Raw genomic sequence first — 25,633 nt, 5'->3', positions numbered from 1 at the left:
ATTGTAATGTAAGGTAGTGGGACGCGTGAAGGGAGTACCCCTAAAAGCTGGTGCCAGCTTTGCAAGCTGGAACCTTTTGTTTGGTCATTGTTTTTCAATTATTCTTAATACTTTTGTTTTGGGTTTATGCACATAACCAACGTTATGAATTTGTACTAATCGATAATTATCACAGCGTCCTAATTATGCTTTATACTTATGTGTAGGCTCCCACCCATTTTGATATAATTTGGTTTGGGACTAAACAAATTGGAAACAAAATTAGGTGGTGGATGCCAACTAGATGTGAATGAGATGAAGGAACCACAATTTGAATTAGAGAATAATAAAGGAATATAGCCAATGTATTTTATAAATTGTGTTATTTAAACATAAAAAATTATAGATATCTTATATGTGTGGTATGTTAATATTGATTTTGGTATATTTAATTGTTCTCCGTAGAATTAATTTTACCTATAAAATTTATTTTTAATTGAAACTTGAATTCAAAGGTTTTACAAAATCGAACTTGTTCGAAATATTTTGTTTACACGGCATAACCATGCACACGCTATGCTTAAAAGAAGATTTTACTTCATCATAGGTTTAAGGATCAAGTACAGTATAAGTTGAGGTTTCTGACATGACTCACGAGATCACCAATGGCTCATGAGGTACCATAACTACGCAGCTTCATTTAATTTGTCTTTTGCAATGCTGACAAATTTGAATGGAAATATATATATATCAGCAAAAAGAAAAATACAGTACTATTTTCAAAAACAATGGTGAAATTTTTTAGTGCGATCGAGAACGTGAACTGGCTTCTTGCTGTGCTGCAGCCACCAAACAATTAAATGGATAAGTTCTCCCAAACCCAAAGCATGCATGATCCTTGGAATTAATGAGTCCCATATCTCCATCACCATATGCAATCTCAAAGGCGGTGGTTTTATGCTCAGAATCAGAAAATAAATTACGAGTACTGTATTTGGTTGCATCATTGCATGTTCAAGGGATTATATCCTTTAATCATGTCGAGATAGGGAGTACTCTCTCCGGTCCTATATATAATAAAAAATTGATTTTTTAGATTCATTGTAAAATTGATGTATCAAGACAATAATATAATTTAAATATATTTATTTTACAATGAATTTGAAAAGTGAAACGTTTCATATATATGACCAGAAGAAGTATGAATTAAGTCGCAGATTAGTAGAAAAAATTGATATTGTATAATATATAGATAATGGCAGTACGGGAAAATTTAACTTGGATGAATGACTACAGAAAATTAAAATATAGATATTAAATAAAAAAATTATATCTAATCTATCTAATATATATAAGAAAGTTGATTGTTCTAGAAAACTCACAAATAACTTTGCTTCAAATGCTGCCATGTGTTTAAAGTAAGAGTATTTGGTGTCCAAAATTTGTGTAACTAAACTAATATTGCTACAAACCAAGCTTATTGTGAGCCAACCAAGGCATTTTGTATACTTGTGAGAGAAAAAGTTGGTTTTTGGCAAGCCATGGTTACGTGAAAACAAATCTGGTTGTTGTTCAAACCAAGCCATATTTTATGCCAAATATTAAATGCAATCACATGTCATTGTCATCTTTTCAACTTTGTCATACACTAATCCAATGGGTCATACTCATATTCAACTCTTTATTTTTCCACCAAAGAACAATTTGAAATTTGAATAACAAATTTCATGAATTACATTCTTTATAACTTCTCACTGATAAAAATTTTAAGTCATGTGTAAACTATCACTGATAAAAATTTCACTGATAAATTTTTTACACGAGTAAGTTATAACTGACATAGATTTTAACTATCATATGTGGCATAAACTATCGATATAAAAATTTCAAAATAATTAATATATGTAAGACAAGTTATAACTAATAAAAATTTCAAAAAAACTATTTTACACGGCATAACTTATAACTGACATAAATTTCCAAATAACCATTATATACTGGATAAATTATCACTGATAAAAGTTTCAAAAAAATTATCATATGTGAGACAAATTTTAACTATTTTTTTTTCAAAAAAAACTTTTTTACACGGGATAAGTTATAACTGACATAAATTTTAACTACCATATACAAAATAAATTTAATATCAAAATTTACATTGATCTATCCTTAAATATTTATAATGCACTAAATAAACCAAACACTGTTGTAAAAAAAAAAAAACCGGATAAAATATGTTATCAGATACAGGATAAATTATAACCGATAAACAATTCAAAATAATTATCATATATACTAATTAAATCATACGCGGGACAAAATACGATATTGATTCAAATGCGAAAAAAATTATTATTTTTTGACAAGATACGAAAAAATTATTTATAAGTACAAAATATATACATTGGTAAAAAAAAATCATACGCGGGACAAAATACGATACTAATTCAAATACGAAAAAAATTATTTATAAGTACAAAATATATACATTGGTAAAAAAAAAAATATGCTTTCACATACGGGATAAATTATAACCTATAAAAATCTCAAAATTGCTATTATATATACTAAATAAATCATAAAATATTGATGAAAGTCTTCTACTTTTTCAAATGACTGTCTTAATGCAATATTTTATTTTCTTAATTTTAATTAGCAAATAGAGATGGCAATGGGCGCCCATGAGTGCGAGTTTGACACTTACCAAACCCACACCCGAAATCATCACCCAAATCCAAAGGCTGGTCGGGTGGCAAAACAACACCTACGCCCACACCCATTGGGTTCGGGTTTTTTCCACCCAAATCCGCAACACATTTGAAAATAATTTGCAAATTTAAGAAATTAAATTCCAACATAAACTTTGAATTAAATTACAACTAAAATTAAGGTCTTCCAAGGAAATTCAAACATAGACTTTCAAGAAATTACAACATAGACTTTCAAGAAATTAAATTACAACTAAAATTTAAGGTCTTTCAAGGAAATTGAGGGAGACTATGAGGGTAATTAGGTAATTATAAAATATTTCGGGTGGGTGTATGAGTTTCGGGTGTGGGTTTGACTGATACCAAACCCACACCCATATTATCGGGTGTCACCCGAACCCAAACCCAAACCCAGTCAAATCGGGTTTCGCCCGTTGACTTGGGTTTGAGTTCGGGTGGGTCTCTCGGGTTTGGGTTTTTTTGCCATCCCTATTAGCAAAGTGTAACTTAAAAAAATATCGACATAACGCTACGACCCTTGCGATAGCACGAGTCTATTACTAGCTGCATAGAAAAATATAAAATATAAAAAAAAAACAGACTCTCTATTTGACAATACAAAATTTTAAAATTTATAGTTTATAGGTTATAAGCTCATTGTAGAAAATAAAACATATTTGATAATAATTTTTTTACGAGCTTATGGCTTATATTTATATACTAATTAAGTTAAGGGTTAAGGAGAAAAAACTAACATTGTAATATTAACAACTAACATTGCTTATAAAAAAAAATTTCAAAAAAAAAAACTAAGTTATAGTTTATTTTGATAAGTTAATTCAATTAGCTTATAATTTAATTATGTTTTATTCCAAAATTACCTCTATTATTTTACTTGAAAATTATTCGAGTTGGAGGTCGAAATCCGATCATTAAAGATGATCGGTGACACAAAATGGGAACGAGAGGAGGTATCATATTTTCTTATTGATTGCTGGATAAATATCTTTAAATTATAAAGAGTAGTATTGAAAGAACCTTATAAATAATAGTATTAAAAATATGAGTAAAACACATTGACTATATCGCTAGCATTATTATTCTCCTTGAATTCAATTGAGTAATTCCGGTTCCTTCATCTCGATTTCCATCCACCGCCTAATTTAGTTTCAAATACTTTGGTCCGAAGCATATCCAAATGGGTGGGCGCCTGACATATGTATCATACTTAGGACGCTATAATAACAATAATTTAGTAAAATTCACAACGTTGGTTCTATGCATAAACCAAAACATAACCCAAACCATAAGTATAAAAGCATAATTAAAAATCAATTACCAAACAAAATCTTCCAGCTTTCAATACTTGCAAAGCTGGCACCAGCTTTTAAGGGTAATACTCCCTTCACGCGTCCCACAACAACCCTACATTCAAATTCCCTTGAACCCTCTAACACACTCATATATATATACACCTTCTTTCTAAGTTCTAACACATCCTTCAAATCACAACAATTACATTAAAAAACTTTTCTCTCTATCTCCTAATTACTTTTTGTAATGGCTTCTTCTATTAGCATTCATAGTATGCTGATTGGAGTTGTGATAATTAGCTCCTTGATAGCTACATGTTCGGCCAACTTCTATCAAGACTTTGATCTAGCATGGGGTGACCACCGTGCTAAGATATTCAATGGTGGTCAGCTTCTATCTCTTTCTCTAGACAAAATCTCTGGCTCTGGCTTCCAATCCAAGAAAGAGTACTTATTTGGTAGGATTGATATGCAACTCAAACTCGTTGCTGGGAACTCTGCCGGAACTGTCACTGCTTACTACGTAAGTTTTTTATTCTTTTCTTTACTTCCATACATAATATATTATATTCTTTTTCAAAAGCAACCTTAACATAACTTCATCATAACAAATACTTTTATGAGCATATTTTTTTGCTCTGCTGCTTATTTGCTTCTTAGTAACAGTAACATAAAATTAATAATGTATTATCTTCATATATATGGTGCAGTTGTCATCACAAGGACCAACTCATGATGAAATTGATTTTGAGTTCTTGGGAAATGTTAGCGGCGATCCTTACATTCTCCACACAAATGTGTTTTCTCAAGGCAAAGGAAACAGAGAACAACAATTCTACCTCTGGTTTGACCCAACCAAGAACTTTCACACTTACTCTATCATTTGGAAGCCCCAACACATTATGTAAGTACTCAAATCAAACAAATTATATAGTCATAGTTCACATAAACAGTTCAATTAAGTGTTTATCGTATAAGTACTTATGTAAGATATATTCAATTGCAGATTTTTAGTTGACAACATTCCCATAAGGATGTTCAAGAATGCTGAATCAGTTGGTGTTCCATTCCCAAAGAACCAACCAATGAGAATCTATTCAAGTCTCTGGAACGCAGATGATTGGGCTACAAGAGGTGGTTTGGTGAAAACTGATTGGTCAAAAGCACCCTTTACAGCTTACTACCGCAATTTCAAAGCCACTGAACTCTCCTCTGTCTCTTCCAATTCCTTCTCTGATTCTGCATTGCAGAACAACGAGCTTGATGCTTATGGTAGAAGAAGATTGAGATGGGTTCAAAAGTACTTCATGATTTATAACTACTGCAATGATCTTAAGCGATTCCCACAAGGTATTCCTGCTGAGTGCAGGCGTTCAAGGTTCTGAGAGATCAATTATTGAAGAACTTATAAAGTTATAATAGTGATCTTATTTAATACAACGGTTGTGTGAAATGTATTTATTTGTAGATGTTTTAAATTTAATTTAATATCATTCTTTGATTTATATTTCTTTCTCTATATTACTTTTTCATGATCAACATAAATGATAAATCAATTATTTGTACTACAATTTCTTATCAGTTTCAGCCTATGGGGAGTTGACTCAAACAATGTGTGATGTTAAATTGTTGATCATTTTGGAAATATTTTATCTGCTCGTATAATATAAAAATTGCAGACTTAGATTTTAATTTGTTCAGTTGTTGGGAAATCTATATAAACTCATGTTAATGCCAACTCAGATGTGAGATTTTTTAACACCGCTCTCACGCCCAACACTTATTAGGTTTGATACGTGGATATAAATGGTAGGTGGCCTGATAGCGGGTGACTCAACGGATCTTGGAGAGACTGTGATACTATTTTAGAATTAGGAGTTGAACCAAATTGAACCTTACAAAATCAACTTTTAAGGCGATGATTGCCTATTACTTATAAACTCATGTTCAAGCCAACTCACATCCGATGTAGAACTTCTTAACACTCTTTACGTATAAAAAACTGAATCCATTGTTGTTTTTCCACGCACTTACGCATTCAGTCTATTGGTGGTGTTTGTCCATTGTTGAACAGACCTTCACTAAAACGGTAATTAATCTCTCTCTGTAACTCCAAATTTAGTGGAGTTTGATTCTGTAGAAAACTAACTCGATTTCGGTCGTTTCGGTACCAGTTTTGTGAAGTATTGATCCAAATTGAGTTCTGCGCGAAGCTTTGAACTTAAGGCTCAAAAGCAGATTTTGTGCAAAATTTTGGGGGGGGGCAAAATCCAACAAATTATAAAATAGGGGGGTAAAATTCCGCATTTTAAAATAGGGGGGGTAAAATTCCGCATTTTTCAAAACAGAAGGGGTAAAACTGCATTTAAGCCAAAATATAAATTTTAAATTTTGCTCAAAACTCAAAAATATTGAGCCTAAATTTGGACCCTCCGATCTTATTTTAGTTTGTTCAGTGGTTCCAACCTCATTCCAATCGTAGTTGATCGCGACCAACAATTTCACATTGATCAAATGAGACAAAATTGAAATATGTAATGCTTATAGTACATGATAAAATTATACGGTGATATTATATGAAATTAAATGTGACTTATTTGTTGGAATTATAATTACAATCACTGAAATTATTGATATGTGAGATTGAGTCTTAGTCTTAGTTTTTCTTTGCTAATTACATGCTCTGAGGTTTATATTTGTAATGAGTCTTACTACATTGAATCACATTTTAGTGTAGAATTGCCGTGATTCAATGTACTAAGACTCACTTTGCCGTGAAGCAGCCAACACTTCATTTTATTGTTATTGTAAGTAATAATATGTAGAAATCTGGAAACATGTCATGCTAGTTATTATGAAGACTAGATGTGATCTGGAAAAGTTACAAAAAACTTTCACTTTGCTAAGTTACGATGGTATTTTGGCATCTGAAGTTCGTGGGTATGCTAGTGGAATTATTGTAGCATGGAAGGTTGATTGTATCATGCAATTTAGTTGCTGGAAAAGAAGTTCCAATTTTTACATCTTCGAATGAATTATCCCGAGTGTGTGGTTTTTACACCGGTTTATGCAAGCCCCAACGAAGATTGTTGTGAATTCGGTTAAAATCACACCGATAATACTTGATTTGTGGAGTAAAAGAACGACAACAAAAATCAAGCGCATATGCAATAATAATAACAAACGATAAAAGCGATAAAGGAAGAACACACATATTTGTTTATCCAGTTCAATCCAACAATGACCTACTATGGGGGAGAAAGCATCCTTCTGTTCCACTATATCAAATGAGTAACTTTACAAAAAATTCCAATTGGATTATAAGAATTAGCCTTCAATCCTAATTCTACCAAGTCCCGAATCTCTTTATGTGGTCAAGTGACTCAATTTGATTTAGTCTACTCGAGGTGTACCACAAAGATAGTTCACCCACCCCTAGAGTTGTATCGACAGAAAACCATTTTTCCTATCTAAAACACTAGACTTTGTGTGGTGGCAAACCGCCACTGGAAACACCACTTCCCGTCTGACTTGCATGTGTAAAGCATGCCGCCAGCGTTCATCCTGAGCTAGGATCAAACTCTCAATGAGATTCCTAGTTGCATTACTTATAGCTTCCTTGTTTGTAGACAAAGCTGATTCGAAATTTCAGTTGCAGGCTTAATCCTTGTCTCTACATCTTTGTCCACTCTCTTGTTGCTCTCTCATTTTTCTATGCAAATAGCAACCTCTATTTATAGAAAAATATATGCCTTAAAAATAGAATCAAATTTGTTTTGAAATAAAACAGAATCTCCTTTTGTTTTTAAATATATCCAATTTAAAAACAAATACAACATTTCTTTGTTTTTAACCATATTCAGTTTAAGCCGTCAAAAAAATCATATCGAGTTTAAAAACAAATATAATTTTTGTTTTCTGATTTTCAAGTCAAATCTCCATAATCCTAAACATTGACTTCAAATCAGTGATGATGTTCATTTACGCATCAACCACTTGACTGAACCATCTTCCTGCTCTCTCCAATCTTGAACTATACCATTTGAGACACCAAACCAAATCCAAGTCCTACTTGAATTTTGACCTTGACACCAACCTTCACTTGCTTCCATCGACTATTGTTAGGCTCCCAAGCTTCTCGGTTTGAACCTCCCTCTTACATCCAAATATCCTTCGTAGTCCCACAAGATGCACCTCCTCCTTTTCAACCCTCAGAATACCTTGCACCCTGAAGGAGCAACCTTGTCCCACAGTCATGATTAACCTTAGCTAATGATTGTCCGACCCATCAATAATAGTATTTTTGTTGATATGTTGTGCTATTATAAGCAAAAAACTATTTTTAGAAGATGTTCGGTGTACACCCATATAATAGTGTATATTTAAAAATATAAAAAATATAACAAGTGGTAGACTTAACAAGTGGCTTTAATATCTTAAAAATATAAAAAATATAAAAAATTATATTGTTTAATATCTTAAAAATATAACCTTAGCTAATGAAAATTTCATCTTGAAACTTGTGTATTTAATATCTTAAAAATATAAAAAATTATATTCTCAACATTAATTTTATTTTTGATTTCCTCTTTTGGTAGACTTAACAAGTGGCTTGAAAATATTGTTTAATATAATCCATAAATAAAATATGATGTGTTAAATCAGTAAAAGAAATTCAATATATAAAAAAATAATAAGAAAATATGATGTGTTAAATCAGTAAAAGAGATTCAATATATAAAAAAAAAAAAGAGATTTAAATTTTATAATTATAAATTTTAATAATGTGCATTCCTCTTTGAGGCTTAACCCCTCATATGAAGGTACTCCGCACATGAAGGAAGGACCAACTGAGTCCCACTCTCTTATTTAACTTTAATCAAATGGGTCTTTTCAGACCCACCATTAGGGATGGCAACGGGCGCTCACGGGTGCGGGTTTGACACTTACCAAACCCACACCCGAAATCATCACCCAAACCCAAACCCAAACCCAAAGTCTGTTCGGGTGGCAAAACAACACTCACGCCCACACCCATTGGGTTCGGGTTTTTTCCACCCAGACCCAAACCCGCAACACATTTGAAAATAATTTGCAAATTTAAGAAATTAAATTTCAACATAGACTTTGAATTAAATTACAACTAAAATTAAGGTCTTCCAAGGAAATTCAAACATAGACTTTCGAGAAATTACAACATAGACTTTCAAGAAATTAAATTACAACTAAAATTTAAGGTCTTCCAAGGAAATTGAGGGAGACTATGGGGGTAATTAGGTAATTATAAAATATTTCGGGTGGATGTATGGGTTTCGGGTGTGGGTTTGACTGATACCAAACTCACACCCATATTATCGGGTGTCACCCGAACCCAAACCCAAACCCAGTCAAATCGGGTTTCGCCCGTTGACTTGGGTTTGGGTTCGGGTGGGTCTCTCGGGTTTGGGTTTTTTTGCCATCCCTACCCACCATCGAGTACTTCATTCAATTATTATATTTTATTTTTTTTATAAGCAATGTTAGTATCTGTATTACAATGTTATGTTAGTTTTTTCTCCTTTGTCAGGATTTGAACCCTGGACTTCTTGCTTTTTAACCCTTAGCTCAACTAACTTAACCAGTTGAGCTACCCATCCCACCCTCAATTATTACAGCTTGAAATGAATATAGACACTCACTATTTTGGTTGATCAATATTGACCATCTGATCTAAAATTAACCGTCGAGATAATTTTAATACAAAAGATAGTTTTTAAACATAATTGTTTAATATGGTATCAACGGTCTAGATTTAAAATTGCTTGTATGTAACTATGTTATTATTATTTTATTTTTTTGGTTTTCATCATCACTATTCGGTTTATTGGACTACCTAATCTAATTTGGGAGCAGTTCTTGCATCAAGTGATTTAAAACTCCTTTCAATCACGGTTGCGATTGATATTCTTCCCATAAGGACCAACCTAGTTCCACTCTCTTATTTAACTTGAACCAAATGTACCTTTTCACACCCACCGAGTACTTCATTCAATTATTGATAGCTTGAAATGAATATTATTATTATATACACCCATTTTATAAAAAAAATTCATGGCTTAACTACATATTTGATCCTTTACGTTTATTTTAAGTTTCAATTTGGTCCCTTACGTTTAAAAAGTATCAATTTGGTCCCTTACGTTTATTTTAGGTTTCAAGTTAGTCATTTCTGTCAATTTTGTCACATGTGGCAATCAATTTGCATATGTGGACAGACACGTGACACTTATACTATACACACTGACATGTGTACTGTTCAAACGGTATTAATGACAAAACTAACGGAAATGACTAACTTGAAACCTAAAATAAACGTAAGGGACGAAATGTGTAGTTAAGCCAAATTACTAATGTTTTGATTAACCTTACCAAACACCAACGTGTTCACGTTTCATGCATGCTTTGCAAAATTACAAGAGCCATCCTCAATGCGCTATAAATGTTATATATATACACGTAAGATAATTACACTTGAATGAAAGGCAAACTGACAACAAGCTGTGCTGCTACCCTTTTTGGATAACAAAACCACAAGTATTAATGTCATTAGATGGTGTACAACCAATCTAATACACGAGTAGCACATGGAGATTTTTCAATTCAAACGTCCCCCACCAGTCACCATCACCAATTATATAAACACTTCCCATCAAACTATACAAACATAACCTGCACGTCACATACATTCACTCATACCACACTTGCCACCACTATCATGGCGCAAAACCATAATTTCCTCATCATCACATACCCCTTACAAGGTCACATAAACCCCGCTATCCAATTCGCCAAGCGACTCGTTACTATGGGTGCACAAGTCACTTTTGCTACCACTATCTACTTACACCGTCGTCTTGTCAACAAACCAACCATCCCCGATCTCTCCTTCGCAACTTTTTCCGATGGCTTTGATGACGGTCACGAAAACAAAAGTGACGACAACTTTATCACCTACATGTCTGAGCTTCAATGTCGAAGCTCAGAATTTCTCACAAGTATCATACTCTCTGCCAAACAGGAAGGTCGTCCATTCACTTGCTTAATCTACAGTCTCATCATTCCTTGGGTCCCAAAAGTGGCGCGTGAGCTTCACCTCCCATCGGCACTTCTATGGATTCAAGCAGCAACGGTATTTGATATCTACTATTACTATTTTCTCAACCACGGTGACTACATCACAAACATATCAGACAATGCCAAGTGCTCGATAGATTTACCAGGATTGTCATTTTCTCTTAAAAGTTGTGACCTTCCATCTTTTTTACTGGCTTCAAATACGTACACTTTTGCTCTTCCATCTTTCAAAGAGCAACTTCAAATTTTGGATGAAGAAACCAACCCAAGAGTACTTGTGAACACTATTGAGGAGTTTGAATTAGATGCACTCAGAGTCGTTGATGTTGGTAAGATTAAAATGATACCCATCGGACCATTGATTCCATCAGCTTTCTTGGATTGTAAGGATCCTTCAGATACTTCATTTGGTGGAGACGTTATCCGTGTGGATTCGGATGATAATTACATTGAATGGTTGGATTCGAAGGATGAGTTATCTGTAGTTTATGTTTCATTTGGTTCTCTAGCAATTTTGCCTAAGAGACAAATGGAGGAAATTGCGCGTGCATTGTTGGATTCTGGATTTCCATTTTTGTGGGTAATTAGAGATAAAAACTTGCAACAACAAAAAGAAGAGGAGGACGAGTTGAGTTGTAGAGAGGAAATTGAGAAGAATGGTAATGGGAAGATAGTGAAATGGTGTTCACAAGTGGAGGTTCTGTCACATAGTTCATTGGGTTGTTTTGTGACACATTGTGGATGGAATTCAACGTTGGAAAGTTTAAGTTCCGGGGTTCCTATGGTGGCATTTCCTCAGTGGACAGACCAAACTACTAATGCCAAGCTAATTGAAGATGTGTGGAAGACTGGGGTGAGGTTAAATCATGATGATGAAGGAATAGTGAAAGCTGAGGAAATTAGGAGATGTTTGGAACTGGTTATGGGGAAGGGGGAAAAAGGAGAGGAACTAAGAAGGAATGCTAACAAATGGAAGAGTTTGGCTAGGGAAGCTGTGAAGGAAGATGGGTCCTCAGATAAAAATCTGAAGACTTTTCTAAGTGATATTTGATGTATTAGTGAAACTTAGTTATCTTTTATTTCCTAGTTATATTTATCTGTTGTATTTGTGTGCATGTTATTGTCACAAGTTTATGACTCTTTTTGTGTTCATTTTTTTTCACCATTGGTATCCGGCTCACTGCACCGACTAAATCTGGTTCGGAGGTAAGTTCTGATATCAAGTGGTTACGGTTCCCTCATGAAAGCAGTTGCGGAGGATCGAACTGTGATCCTTACTACCAAGTCATGCGCCAATCACCATTAGATCAACTAACGATTGATTTTTTTTGTGTTCATTTTACGTTTATCTATTATGTCAAATCTTTGTATGTCCTTAATATGTTAAAAAAAATGTCAAGGACATGTCAAAATTATATTCATTAAGGATAAAAAAATATAAATAAAAAATTTTAAGAGATGAAAATATATCATGTTTATTTTTTAGGGACTAAAATTCATTAAATTTTTAGATACAAAAACTGATTTAACCCTTTTAGTTAATGTATTTGTTGGGTTTTTGTATGTTGGCTACATTTTGCAAAAACATCTTTTAGCCAAGTGTTGAGACATATGTGCGTACACCAAGTGTTGAGACAGATGTAACAACACTTGTATGTCTGATTGTTCGCGCCAGCTAGCGTTTTTATTTTCTATTCAATCTTTCGAAGATTTGATTGAAGAATTATTTCGTGGTTTCTTACACAACAAGGCGCACATGGTCTATTGTTTCTGAAGGCAGCCGAACCCTAGTTCTATTTTCTAAAGGAATAAAATAACTTTTAGAAAATATAATATTTGTTTCAAAAATATATCTTGTGAAGATTGCTGCAGAAAATATAAAAGATTTATTTCAAATAAATCTTTGTGCTTCAAGAAGATTAGAAGATTTAATTTTAAAATATATTTACAACAAATATATTTATGGGAGGAATATTTGATGCAAAGAAATATTTGGTAAAAATATATATTTTGCACCTAGAAGATTTATTGGAGCTGAAGCCTTATGAAAAGCCCACGAGGCTCTGCTATTTAAAGGGTGCTGCTAACCCTGTTTTACACACCGAAACTAGAATCAATATAGAATATCAAAGATGTAGTCTTTTAGGGTTTCGTGTCTTTAAGCCACTCTCTAGGAGAGTTGGTGTAAAGTGAACCACTCGGGTTGTGAGATGGTCAATATTTCCTCACTCAGAAACCTGTAGGTAATGAGTTGAGTGTTGTACTTGGAGGAAGCTTTTAAGCAACTCCAAATTGTGAACTTAGTCGTTGGCTAGGTGTTAATGTCATTGAAGTGTGTCTTCATCTTTGTCAAGGAGAGTGTCTCCATTCTGTTGTTATTGAAATCCTTACTGGTTGTAAGGTTGAGGGGAGTGAGACGGGGTCTCATGTCTAGGAGTTCCTAGGTAGAAGTTGCATTGAGTATGGATTAAGTGAGGAGTTGTAAACGGGGGAGTTTAGCTCTGAATTAATACTGCTGATAGTGAATTTCCTCCTGGATTGGTATCCCCCATATTAGGCTGTTAGGCTGAACTGAGTTAACAATTATGTGTGTTGTTTATGCTTTTCAGTATCTGTTTTTAATGTTCTGCTTTATTGTTCTTTCTGTTAAGACAAGTGTTACGACAAGTGTCTGAACATCGTGGACAACACTTGTCTACTGTGTACCAGAATTTCAGTATTAACCTTTTATCTTAAAATAATTTTAAAAATAAAAATGTAAATTCCAAACTTAGAGTTCACAGTTTTTTTTTTGGGTACAAAGTTCAAAGTTTTTTTAATAAAATAAAGGCTTAAATACACTTTTGATCCTCCTATTTTCAAAAAAATGAAGTTTTGGTCCCCCTATTTTAAAAACCAACTTTTTAGTCCCCCAATTTTAACTTTTTTTGAGTTTTGATCCTCATCCCATTTTAGGGTTAATTTTGTTGATGTGACATTGCCATTAATGCATATCACCGTCCACATGGACAAATTTAATATCCATATCATTATTTATTTTTAATTCAATAAACTTATTTTATAAAATATTTTAATTATTAAAATTATCGTATTTTTTAAAAAGAAATCAATCAAAAAATAATTCAAAAATATCAAAAATCACACCAAACAATCCATAGCCCCCATTATCTTCCACTTATCCAGTTATCCTACTCTTCTTACCAACCCAAAAAACAAAATAATCACGTTTCATCATCATCATCATCATCATCGTAAACTCATTAAAATAAAAAATCCCAAAATTCACAACCTCTAATTTGTTAAACCTAAGAAAAGACAAACAATCACAACATGGACGTGGTCCTCTTTGATTCAAATCAAACTATTGCATATTGAAAGCAAGTTTTGTGTTTCAAGAACCTCAAACTTTCATTATCATCCAACTTTATATAAAACCAATCTAGAATTCAACTTCAAACTTAAAACAATTTATGGGTTTTCATTCAAACTCATCCAAAGTCATAGATAGTTTAAAGAGTATGAGTAATTTCTATTGAATCACAAAATCATCTCTAATTTCTTTTCGTTTTTAAAAATTCAGAAACTGTTGAGTTTGAACGGAAACCATAGGATTGGTGAAATCCATAAGGAAAGATTCTCTCTGATGGTGAATAAAATTCTAGTAGTTGAAGGTTTGATAATTATGATTTCAAATTTCATGTTTTATAAGATTTAACAATTATTATTTCAGTTGAATATATAATTATAATAATTAAAATATTTTATAAATAAATTTTATTGAATTTAAAAATATATAATAATGACATGGATATTAAATTTGTCCACATGAATGTTGTCACATCATTAGTTACAAGGCTACATCAACAAAAATAACCCCAAAATAGGATGGGGGATCAAAACTCAAAAAAAATGAAAATAGGGGGACTAAAAAACTGATTTTTAAAATAGGGGGACCAAAACTTCATTTTTTTAAAAAATTGGAGATCAAAAGTACATTTAAGCCTAAAATAAATTATAGGAAAATTTTAGTTTATGAAAATAAAGAAGAGAGAGAAAAAGAGAGACGGGTGATGTGATGGTGATGGAGGGAGAGAGTTAAGGAAACTAATCATATGTGGAAGGTGCATGATATTATGGTGGTCTATAGATTAATCTAAAGCTAACTAGTCCTTGTCTATCATGGACCATTTCCTAGCCTAGTCCATTTTAGAATTAGTCTTAATATTCCATCCATATCTTGCAGCTTTTAAGAATTTTGTTCTATCATATTAGTTGTGTCCTATTGGAATTCTAAGAAACACTAACAATCGAGTCTCACCCCAATTGTCATCATCTCACAGGTGCAAATGCGTAACTCAAATCATTCCGATTGTTGATGCTATTTCATCTGTGTGACATGAATTATTTGAATTTAGAATGTTGATTTCTCATATTAAATATTTGTTATTACTGGTTTTTAATTTTAAGATGAAGTTTGTCAAAGCTAAAAACGAATATGGTTGGTCATAGTCTAACTAAAACAGTATATTTTAAGACCAATCGTTGTATTTTTAAGTCGATTCTTATTTATATCAAAACTTATTTATTAATGATATGAGTTGAATTTATTTTTGTTAAATAAAAAACTCAAATCACCACCTTACATCCCGTTGTTTTTATAAAAAAGGCTAAATTACATTTTTGTCTCCCTAATTTTTATAAGCTTGCGATTTTGACCCTCTAACTGAGGAAATTAGGAAGTGTTTGAAAGTGGTGATCGGGAAAGAAGAAAAAGGAGAGGAACTAAGAAGGAATGCTAACAAATGGAAGAGTTTGGCTAGGGAAGCATTAAGGAAGATGGATCCTCATATAAAAATCTGAAGACTTTTCTAAGTGATATTGGATGTATTAGTGAAAGTTAGTTATCTTTTATTTCCTAGTTATATTTAGCTAGTGTGATGCTAATTTAAAAGGAAAAAGTTACCCCCTCCCTAATATATTATAGGGTGATGCTAAACGGTGTCTCCTGAGCACTCTTTAAGTATTTTATTTAAAGAGATAATTTATCTAAAAAATAAAACATTTCAATTTTCAATACGTTGACATCTCACATTTCTATAAAATTTTAACAAAAACTTACTATTTAAGATGTTTAAAAAGTGTACCAGAAACACTGTTTAACATTTTCCTATATTATAAGCAAAAATATTTTTATCAATTTATTTGTCAATTGATGTTTTGATCTATATTATAGACTAAATATATTTATTGTTGAATGAACTTAAAAAATAAAGTTTTTATTTTTATTTTTATAATAGTATGTCACAGAGAAAGTATATGTTAGAATATTCCTTATTAATGATCCACAAGGTTAAACTCCAACATCTCAGTTGGAGAATGTTGATTGTCACGGAAAAATAAATCAAAAATATATATGATATGTGACATTGTGTGATCGGTTTCTTATAATTAAACAACTAGTATAATACATGTGCTTATACACGTGTCGTGGTGTTATCGTGATTTTTTTCATTGTAGAGCGAATATTGTATAGTACGAAATTAATTTCATTATAAAATTATTCGTTATTGTAAGATTGTTTTCCGGTATATAATAATTATAAATGTAATGTTTATAAATAATGACTTGTTCATACATGAATGATAATGAACTTCTTCTGATGATATTTGTCATTTTAATATAGCAATTTCTCATATGTGATTCATACAAAATATAAAAGTAAAAAAATAAAACTTCTTTCACAACTCACAACTAGTATAACTTACCCGTGCTATCGCCCGGGTTAATGTTCTATGAAAAATATAGATCATTTTTTTTCACACATGAAAAATATGGATTATTAAAATTTTAATATTGTGATTTTTTTAATTATTTGTAAAATTAATTTTATATTTAATGTAATAGTTTATTTAAATATGATAAAAGATCCAAATTTTTGAGATTTTAAGGAGAAATTGCATAATGGAGAGTAATACTGTAACCACCCTAACCCAATATTCAATTTATCTTAATAAAAGAATGTTTGTTTAAAAACTATGCAACGGATAAAAAGTTTTAAAACTCGAAGTCGAAATGAATTATGAAATATTGGCTCAAGGTGTTACATTCTTCATTACAAAAAAAAAACACTACTAATAACATTGAGTAGTAAATATCACTTGTGCAAAATTCCTTTTATACAATATACACATTTAATTTAAATAAAACAACAACAAATAAAGACTCTATGAACTCTTCCTCGTGTCACAATCAGAGCAGAGCTTTCACCAACAACGCGAACACCAACAAACATACAACCTGAGAACCTGAACCCCCAACGGTTCAGCACAAACACAAAACAGAGGTTAGATAACATAATTATTAAAAGTGACTGAATATAACGCATATCAGACACTGAATAAAATAAATACAATTGAGTAAATTCAACTCATACAATCACCACATATACAGACATGTATAGATCTACTCAGAAATATATCGGACTTATATCAAATATATTCAGACATGTGTCAGACATGCTCAGACATGTATTAGACATATTCATTTATCAATTACTCGTCACATTTGAGAAGTACAAACTCTCGAACAAAGAAATGAAATACACAATGTCGAGTAACATTTAAGAATGTCACGTAATACCTAACGCATTCTAATGTCACGTAGATATGATGTCACCTAGACATATCTATATGCATGTGGTACCAATTCATCATAATCTTGGATAACTTAACCCAAGTGTTTTAGATCATCGTCTCTAAAACATTCTAGATCATCGTCTCTAGAATAACAGTAAACTAGATCATCGTCTCTAGGATACTCATCAATAGACACAACTTATGAATGCATGAAATGTGCATATACCAAATATATGGTTTTATCTCAACTATAACATCAACACAATAAGGATAATACAATCCAAATATTCTAAATCATCGTCTTTAGAATACCTTCACTCATGATAAATCATCATTTATCATCATCAATAAATCAATATCATAAATCAACATCATAATCAATAACATTATGAATCGTCACTAATACATCATCACGTAATCACACTAATCTTCAATAAGATTTATTTATCAATAATTTACCAATCTAATCATAATACATCATCATTTATCAACATCATGATTATCATCATCTATCAACAACCTAATCATCATCATTAATCAACAACATATTCATTTACAAGACACTAAAGTCTCACACCATCAAGGGTTCACCAATTTCAATTAATTAAGCATACGAAAGTTATTTTAAATTAAACTAATGCCAAAAATATAGGCAACATCATTATACAAGCATAATCTCAGAAAATGGACTCCGGAATCGAAATCTACGCGAAAAACTGAGCAAAATAAGTTCCGACCAAAAAAGTAGACAAAAAGTCAACGGTTACGAGTCAACAGGTAGCGTCGGTCATAGCGTCGGCCAATTTTCGACGCAAAGCTGCAGAATTGCAGAAAAACACGTTTTGAATACGGGATTGTTCAAAAATCACTTATTCTTCACATATAAGCACCTATTTCGACCCAAAATTCATTACCAATATATACTATGATCATACATACTTAAAATCACTTAAAAACAACTTAATCATCATGTATAATCACTTATTTCATGGATTTAAGCTCAAAATCACAAATCCAATTAAAATCATCATACAACAACATCAAACATCAAAGTGAGTATTTTTATCATATTAAAACACTCAATAATCATGATAGAACAAGTAGAATCATGAATCAACACACAAAAGTTATTAATAAACACATTCCCAAATCTCACATACAAACCCCCAATTGAGATGGTGAGAGTTTGGGCTAGAGAAAATGATTTTCTCTCCTCTCATAAATTCATCTCCAATAATTATGTTACTATCCTCTTACCTTAATAAGTTGAAATCTCTAATCCCTCTCTTGAGCTTCTTCTAATCTCCTAGACTTTTCTTCTCTTTTCTTTCTTTCTTTCTCTTTTCTTTCTTTCTCCCAAAGCCTCCTTCTTTCCCTGTTCTATGTTTCAAGAGAAATTGAATTCTCTTACTAATTCTTTCCTTTTATACTAGGTTTTTACTAGTTACTCCCTACACCCCCTCTTTACTCAACTCACCCCCCAACACCTCTTAGGCTCAATGCTCATTTTAGTCTAATTACTTAATTTCTACTCATTAATTATATTGACTCTAATTTAGTCTACAACTCTCAACTATTTAATATCTATTATGATTATAATATCCTCCATAATAAAATACACACAATTAAATTAATAAATGACCTATTAATAAAATCGGGATGTTACAACTCTCCCCCACTTAAAGAATTTTCGCCCTCGAAAATTGTCCGACTAAAACAAACCGCATAAGACCACCTTCATTCAATTCTCCAATAAAATATCCAAAACTCTATACACTACTAAAGTTTGACAAAATTAGTCTTATCCAATCAACACAATTTTCGTCTACTTATTAATAAGAGATCAAGGACGGCCAATTCCTCAATTTGTCAATAAATAGCCAATAATAATGATGATGGCATAAACCATCTTTACCAAACTACAATAGTGCTTTCATAAGCACAAAACATCCGAAAGGTAACATTCCACAACAAGTACCACTCAATCCATTTCACTCCGAAAATATCTCATCTATGTTGATAACTTTCACAACTTTACAAGTTTCCACAAGTTCCTTCTTTTTCCTTTTAGTCTCTTAGTTCCTTTTAGTCTCTTAGTTCCTTTTAATCTGAATATGTTCAATTCTTATCCAAACCACAGTCTTAAGTTTTTCAGCACAACATCTAGTTCTAAATCCCACTAATAAACATCGAAACTACGTCGTTAACAATACGATTATTCCTTTCACACCAAACTCAATTTCTTAAGTCGAACTACAACACCATTACCTTGTTTCCAAATCATTACTTCACGTTCATCTCTCATCACAGTTTCCAATATCACTTCTTTTGTCGAGATACTAATATCCAAACATCTCTTAAGTTGTATTACTTAAATATTGTTCAACTACTCACGATTACAATATCCGAAATCCTTTATTTTCTCATCACATACTACACTTTACTCTACACATTTCTTCATTATTCCAAACATAATGAATTTGATCTTACTAATCTCCACCGATTTTCTCATACTTCATCCTCTCTTCTTACTTAACAACAATGACGCTCTTCATGGCAAAACAATCGATCCGACAAACTTCTTCTCCAACGGTCTTCTAACTGTTCTTACAAATCATCTAACTCCGAAATGGACAACACCAACACATGAACGCTCTCCTTCGGACATCTCTATCTATCTTATTCTTCTACACTTAAACATCTCAAAGGAATTTAACCTTCTCCCCCACTTATCTCAAACCCACTTATAACTCCTATTGTAATTCTCAACTCTCATACCTAACTGGAGACTTCTACGGTTCTCTAACTAGCTCCCACGAAAGAAACTAGTATCGACAATGTTTACACACATGTCGCATACAATGGGTAAACTACGAAATACAAAACATGAACATCTATATAAAATTGCACAAAAGCAAAACATAGCATTTCACATAGACATTCAAGAAACATATATCTTCTCTAAATCTCAAAATTGAGAATCAAATCAATACAAGAAAAGATAAATATTTCATAGCAATGAATTTTAAAAATTCAACAATTCATATTCACATAAGCATAGAATATATCTATCTTAACATGATAACTAACATGACAAAATAAAATAGTCAACTTGTGCAACACATTTATCAAATTCATCTTATAGAAAATAGCATAGTTATTCACTATAACTTACAAATAACCAAAAGCACAAGTCAACTAGCAATAATCTAGCACATATCATATAGAACAAAACATATATGTCAAACATATCCTAGAATCCACTTAACCATACTATTAATATTCTACTCTTCTTACTTTCATGAAAATTTAGTTTCACATACTCAAATAAAATAATTTAGATTTTCAACAAGATTCACATCATCAGAAATTAATACTAGTTATAAAATTATCTCATGTCATAAAGAGCTACACATAAAAGCATACATGTAGACATACATAAGAATTCACGTAAACTCTAGTATAAATAGTTAAATTAAACTATTCATCCCTTTAACATATTCAAATCATGTATGAATTCATGTAGCATAAAGTAAATTCTAATATTCTACACAATTTCAATTAACAACGAAACAATTATCATCTTCACATTTAATTTAATCACAAGAAACGCAAATAAGACAATAAATCTTATACGCAATCAACTAGAATAAAACATCACATATTATTCAAGTATTAACAAATAGCACTTAAGACAATCATCATTTTAGCATTCAATCATGAAACAAGAATTATAGATGCTAAGGTCAATACCAATTAAAACATAAGTCTCGAGTATCAAATAAAACAACACGCTAACAAAAGAACTAGCAACAAAATTTATGAAACTATTCACACATTCGCAAAACAATTAAATAGTGACTAATGTGCAAGTGTAACTACAAAAATTAATTCACAAGAAATCATAACAGTTACACAGACACGACTGACATCGCGCTCACTCGGTCTGACTGCACAGACCTGCTCTGACTGACACATAACCCACACAGTCCGAAGACAACGGGGCTCTGATACCACTTTGTAACCACCCTAACCCAATATTCAATTTATCTTAATAAAAGAATGTTTGTTTAAAAACTATGCAACGGATAAAAAGTTTTAAAACTCGAAGTCGAAATGAATTATGAAATATTGGCTCAAGGTGTTACATTCTTCATTACAAAAAAAAAACACTACTAATAACATTGAGTAGTAAATATCACTTGTGCAAAATTCCTTTTATACAATTGTTGGATATTTTGATCTTATAATTTATTTTAAAGTTATTTAAAATAATTTTATATATTGTTTTAAATGAATTAACATTATTAATTGATGATTTGTTAAATGTGCTTGATTACTTTGTCAAGATGTACGTTACAGTTACTACTTATGTGCTTATCAAAACCAATAAATCCTAATTAATAGGACCTCATGGTTTTACAATACAAAATATAAGGATGAAACATGATGATAGAGGATACGAATAGAAAAGGAGCAGTGCACATACATGCTTAACTTGACCACACAATTTTCAATATAAGCCAATTTTATTTTTTCTAATAATAACATTGAGAGATTATCTTCCTGGATTACATTACCGGTGTTTAATAATGTCTTGCTAGTTCTGTCACCTCGGATATGATTCATATCCGGGAAGAACCTGTTGAATCCTGGGGGATTTGCGCTTATGAGGCGGATAAATCCTTAAGGACAGTGCGATCAGCACGCCTCAGGTATTATTATTTCATGGTTTACTATTCTCTCTATTTGAGACTCGGTGGTTTCTTACTTCGCGGTGGTGCTGGCAACATCAATTGCAACAATTATAAGATAAGTTCTATAATCTCTATTTTATTATCATTCATATTTGTTTAATTACATAAATTTATATGTTGTTTATTATTGTGATTAGGTCCAATTTTTACAACAATCTTAAGGATTTATCTTTTTATTAATTAAACCCTAAATTGCTAGTTTCTATCGAGGTAGCATTCATCTGGACTGAGGACTAATTTTAATGAAATGAAGAGGTGAGTTTATGTTACAAACGGTGATGTTGTTCATACACGAGAAGTGCACTCAAAGAAAAAAAAAAGGGCGTCATGTGTATTGAAGGAATTGAACGAACTCATTTAGCTTCATATGAGAGAATGTGGTAAAACAACCAAGTAAGTGATTGCAATTATGTTTAATATTTTAATTTGATTGTCACAATTTTTTATGAGCTATTGTGTGTGTACTAGTACTGATAAAAATGGTTATTGTCTACAAACTTTCATGAGAATAGTAAAAAATTCAGAATGAGAAATTATGCAACTTGCATAAATAAGTATTGGTCCTTTTATATGTTACAACGGAGAACAAGTTTCAATTATTATTAATTTTGTGTTTGTGAGTTAGTGAGTTAGTGAGAAAGATATAAGAAATTAAAGACTCCCTATTTGATAGAGACTTTGACAACAAAATTTATAGATATATACATGCCTAATATATTGATGTGCTGCTGAAGTTTTTTTCCAATGTATCTTGTGTGATGATTATAATTATTTCATTTTATTATTAATTTTTGGCTTTTGTCTATACGTTATAGTGTTATAAGTCATGAGACTTCAATAATTTAAATTGATGCTAAATTGATATTGGCTAAGTTTTCTCTTGTGATTCTAATAATTATACAATTCTGCCAAAATAGGATTTAAACTGAGATCATGATGTTTCCACAATAGTTACATGAATAGAATGGAATATATGATAGTAGTGTATGTATCTAAACTGTGACTTCTAAACTCGGTGGTTAACATTTTGCTGTGTTAATTAAACAATTCAATATTTATATTGTTCACTAATGTTATTCAAGTGAAGTGATGCAGTGATATTTGATACCACCGAAGCATGTAACCTTGTAGAGTTGAAAGCAAATTGAGGAGATAATCTTATTGAGAAATTTCATGACATTGAGGTATTCATAGAGATGCCTATATACTATGTGATAGAAAGTTGTCGCTTAGAAATATTATAAGTAGACATGTACATGATTGTGATTCATGAAATATTTTGAGATACCATAAACTATAATATGGTATATTGTGGATTATCCATTGTATTATAATAATACAATGATGTATACGAAATTGTGGAGTATCCATTGTATTAGAAATACAATGATGTACGTGAAATTGTGAATTATCCATTGTACTAAAATAATACAATGATGTTTAGTGAAATTGTGATTATCCATTGTATTAAAATAATACAATGATGTTTGGTGAAATTTGTTTATGAGAAAATATATCACTATGTGTGGAATTATAAATTGTCCTTATTGTGGGGCACTGTCGCTTGAAATCATTCAAGTAGACTTGAATAAAAATCCACAAATGAAGTCACATTTATTCAATGTGGGGTGTCGCTTAGAAAGCATTCTAAGTAGATTTATATAATAAATTTATAATTGGAGATGAGCCAGTGAGATAAATCTATAAGTAGATTTATTTTATTGATGAATAAGTTGTCGCTTAGTAGCCATCTAAGTAGACTTGTATAAACTTATTGTGAAAATCGAGTTTATTATATAAACTTATGAAAATATGAGATTGATTGACTTTGAGACGTCTTAGTCAATATTAGTGAATTGATCGGATCCGTTGACTTAACCCCTGGGAAGAAAATTGATAGGAATGGACTATGCCACTGAAAAACGACAAGTAATGGGAACCCAACCTTTGTGATTGGAGATCCCATGAAGAAGGTTCATATGGGTAAAAACAAGTTACTTGTTAGTTATGTTAGCACTAAAATTTGTTCATTTCCTATGTGTTATGATAATGGCTATGAGAAGTGCTAAATTAAAAAATAAATTTGAGGGGTAAGCTTTAAAGGCTTTTAATGATCACCATAAGCCCTTATGGGTGGTGTATGGTTGTAGCATACACTAGATGGAATCACCTATATGAGTGTCAAGTGGGGCCGCTTGCATGAGACCGTGGCGGGTCTCTAGAGCACTCATGAAAACCAGGCACGCGCATGGCCTATTCGCGCAACACAGCGGCAACAGCAAGAAATGTGGGGGTGTAATGCGATTGATAGACCACTAACATACGCAAAGTTTCATTGGTTCATATAGCTTGCTACACCAATGTTACTGTGTGTTAAGTACTATCAGTCTAGGGCTGGTTCATATAGCTTGCTACACCAGTTTGATGCATTATATCAATGATGTTAATCCAGGAAATGATTTTTTGAGTATTCTTTTATACTTTAAAATAAATTGTGGGGGATTGTTGGATATTTTGATCTTATAATTTATTTTAAAGTTATTTAAAATAATTTTATATATTGTTTTAAATGAATTAACATTATTAATTGATGATTTGTTAAATGTGCTTGATTACTTTGTCAAGATGTACGTTACAGTTACTACTTATGTGCTTATCAAAACCAATAAATCCTAATTAATAGGACCTCATGGTTTTACAATACAAAATATAAGGATGAAACATGATGATAGAGGATACGAATAGAAAAGGAGCAGTGCACATACATGCTTAACTTGACCACACAATTTTCAATATAAGCCAATTTTATTTTTTCTAATAATAACATTGAGAGATTATCTTCCTGGATTACATTACCGGTGTTTAATAATGTCTTGCTAGTTCTGTCACCTCGGATATGATTCATATCCGGGAAGAACCTGTTGAATCCTGGGGGATTTGCGCTTATGAGGCGGATAAATCCTTAAGGACAGTGCGATCAGCACGCCTCAGGTATTATTATTTCATGGTTTACTATTCTCTCTATTTGAGACTCGGTGGTTTCTTACTTCGCGGTGGTGCTGGCAACATCAATTGCAACAATTATAAGATAAGTTCTATAATCTCTATTTTATTATCATTCATATTTG

At 31.8% G+C, this 25,633-nt stretch overlaps 2 protein-coding genes and 1 long non-coding RNA gene across 3 annotated transcripts; 2 read left to right on the top strand and 1 right to left on the bottom strand.

Moving 5' to 3' along the window:
• Window positions 1-4,177: 4,177 nt before the first annotated feature.
• On the top strand, window positions 4,178-5,507 carry LOC123908000 (xyloglucan endotransglucosylase/hydrolase 2-like). The gene is made up of 3 exons (XM_045958494.1): window positions 4,178-4,523; window positions 4,711-4,904; window positions 5,007-5,507. Exons 1-3 carry the CDS (start codon window positions 4,248-4,250, stop codon window positions 5,383-5,385), a joined length of 849 nt encoding a protein of 282 aa, XP_045814450.1. The 5' UTR covers window positions 4,178-4,247; the 3' UTR covers window positions 5,386-5,507.
• Window positions 5,508-10,392: 4,885 nt separating this feature from the next.
• LOC123908497 (phloretin 4'-O-glucosyltransferase-like) lies at window positions 10,393-12,397 on the top strand. Its single transcript, XM_045959150.1, has one exon. The coding sequence runs from the start codon at window positions 10,590-10,592 to the stop codon at window positions 12,162-12,164; it is 1,575 nt and encodes a 524-aa protein (XP_045815106.1). The 5' UTR covers window positions 10,393-10,589; the 3' UTR covers window positions 12,165-12,397.
• Window positions 12,398-17,198: 4,801 nt separating this feature from the next.
• LOC123911712 lies at window positions 17,199-21,090 on the bottom strand. The gene is made up of 2 exons (XR_006810619.1): window positions 19,006-21,090; window positions 17,199-17,418 (listed from the first exon to the last, which is right to left on the bottom strand). It is a non-coding gene; the product is annotated as an uncharacterized LOC123911712 (long non-coding RNA).
• Window positions 21,091-25,633: the final 4,543 nt, after the last annotated feature.

The sequence above is a fragment of the Trifolium pratense genome, linkage group LG2, assembly GCF_020283565.1.
Source record: "Trifolium pratense cultivar HEN17-A07 linkage group LG2, ARS_RC_1.1, whole genome shotgun sequence".
In the NCBI taxonomy this organism is placed as follows: Eukaryota; Viridiplantae; Streptophyta; class Magnoliopsida; order Fabales; family Fabaceae; genus Trifolium; species Trifolium pratense.
This window is presented reverse-complemented; position numbering and strand designations above follow the sequence as displayed.

Coding starts and splice junctions, on each gene's coding strand:
- LOC123908000 (XM_045958494.1), top strand. CDS start 4,248: ATGGCTTCTTCTATTAGCATTCATAGTATGCTGATTGGAGTTGTGATA. Junction 4,524..4,710: donor GAACTGTCACTGCTTACTAC/GTAAGTTTTTTA, acceptor TATATGGTGCAG/TTGTCATCACAAGGACCAAC. Junction 4,905..5,006: donor TGGAAGCCCCAACACATTAT/GTAAGTACTCAA, acceptor ATTCAATTGCAG/ATTTTTAGTTGACAACATTC.
- LOC123908497 (XM_045959150.1), top strand. CDS start 10,590: ATGGTGTACAACCAATCTAATACACGAGTAGCACATGGAGATTTTTCA.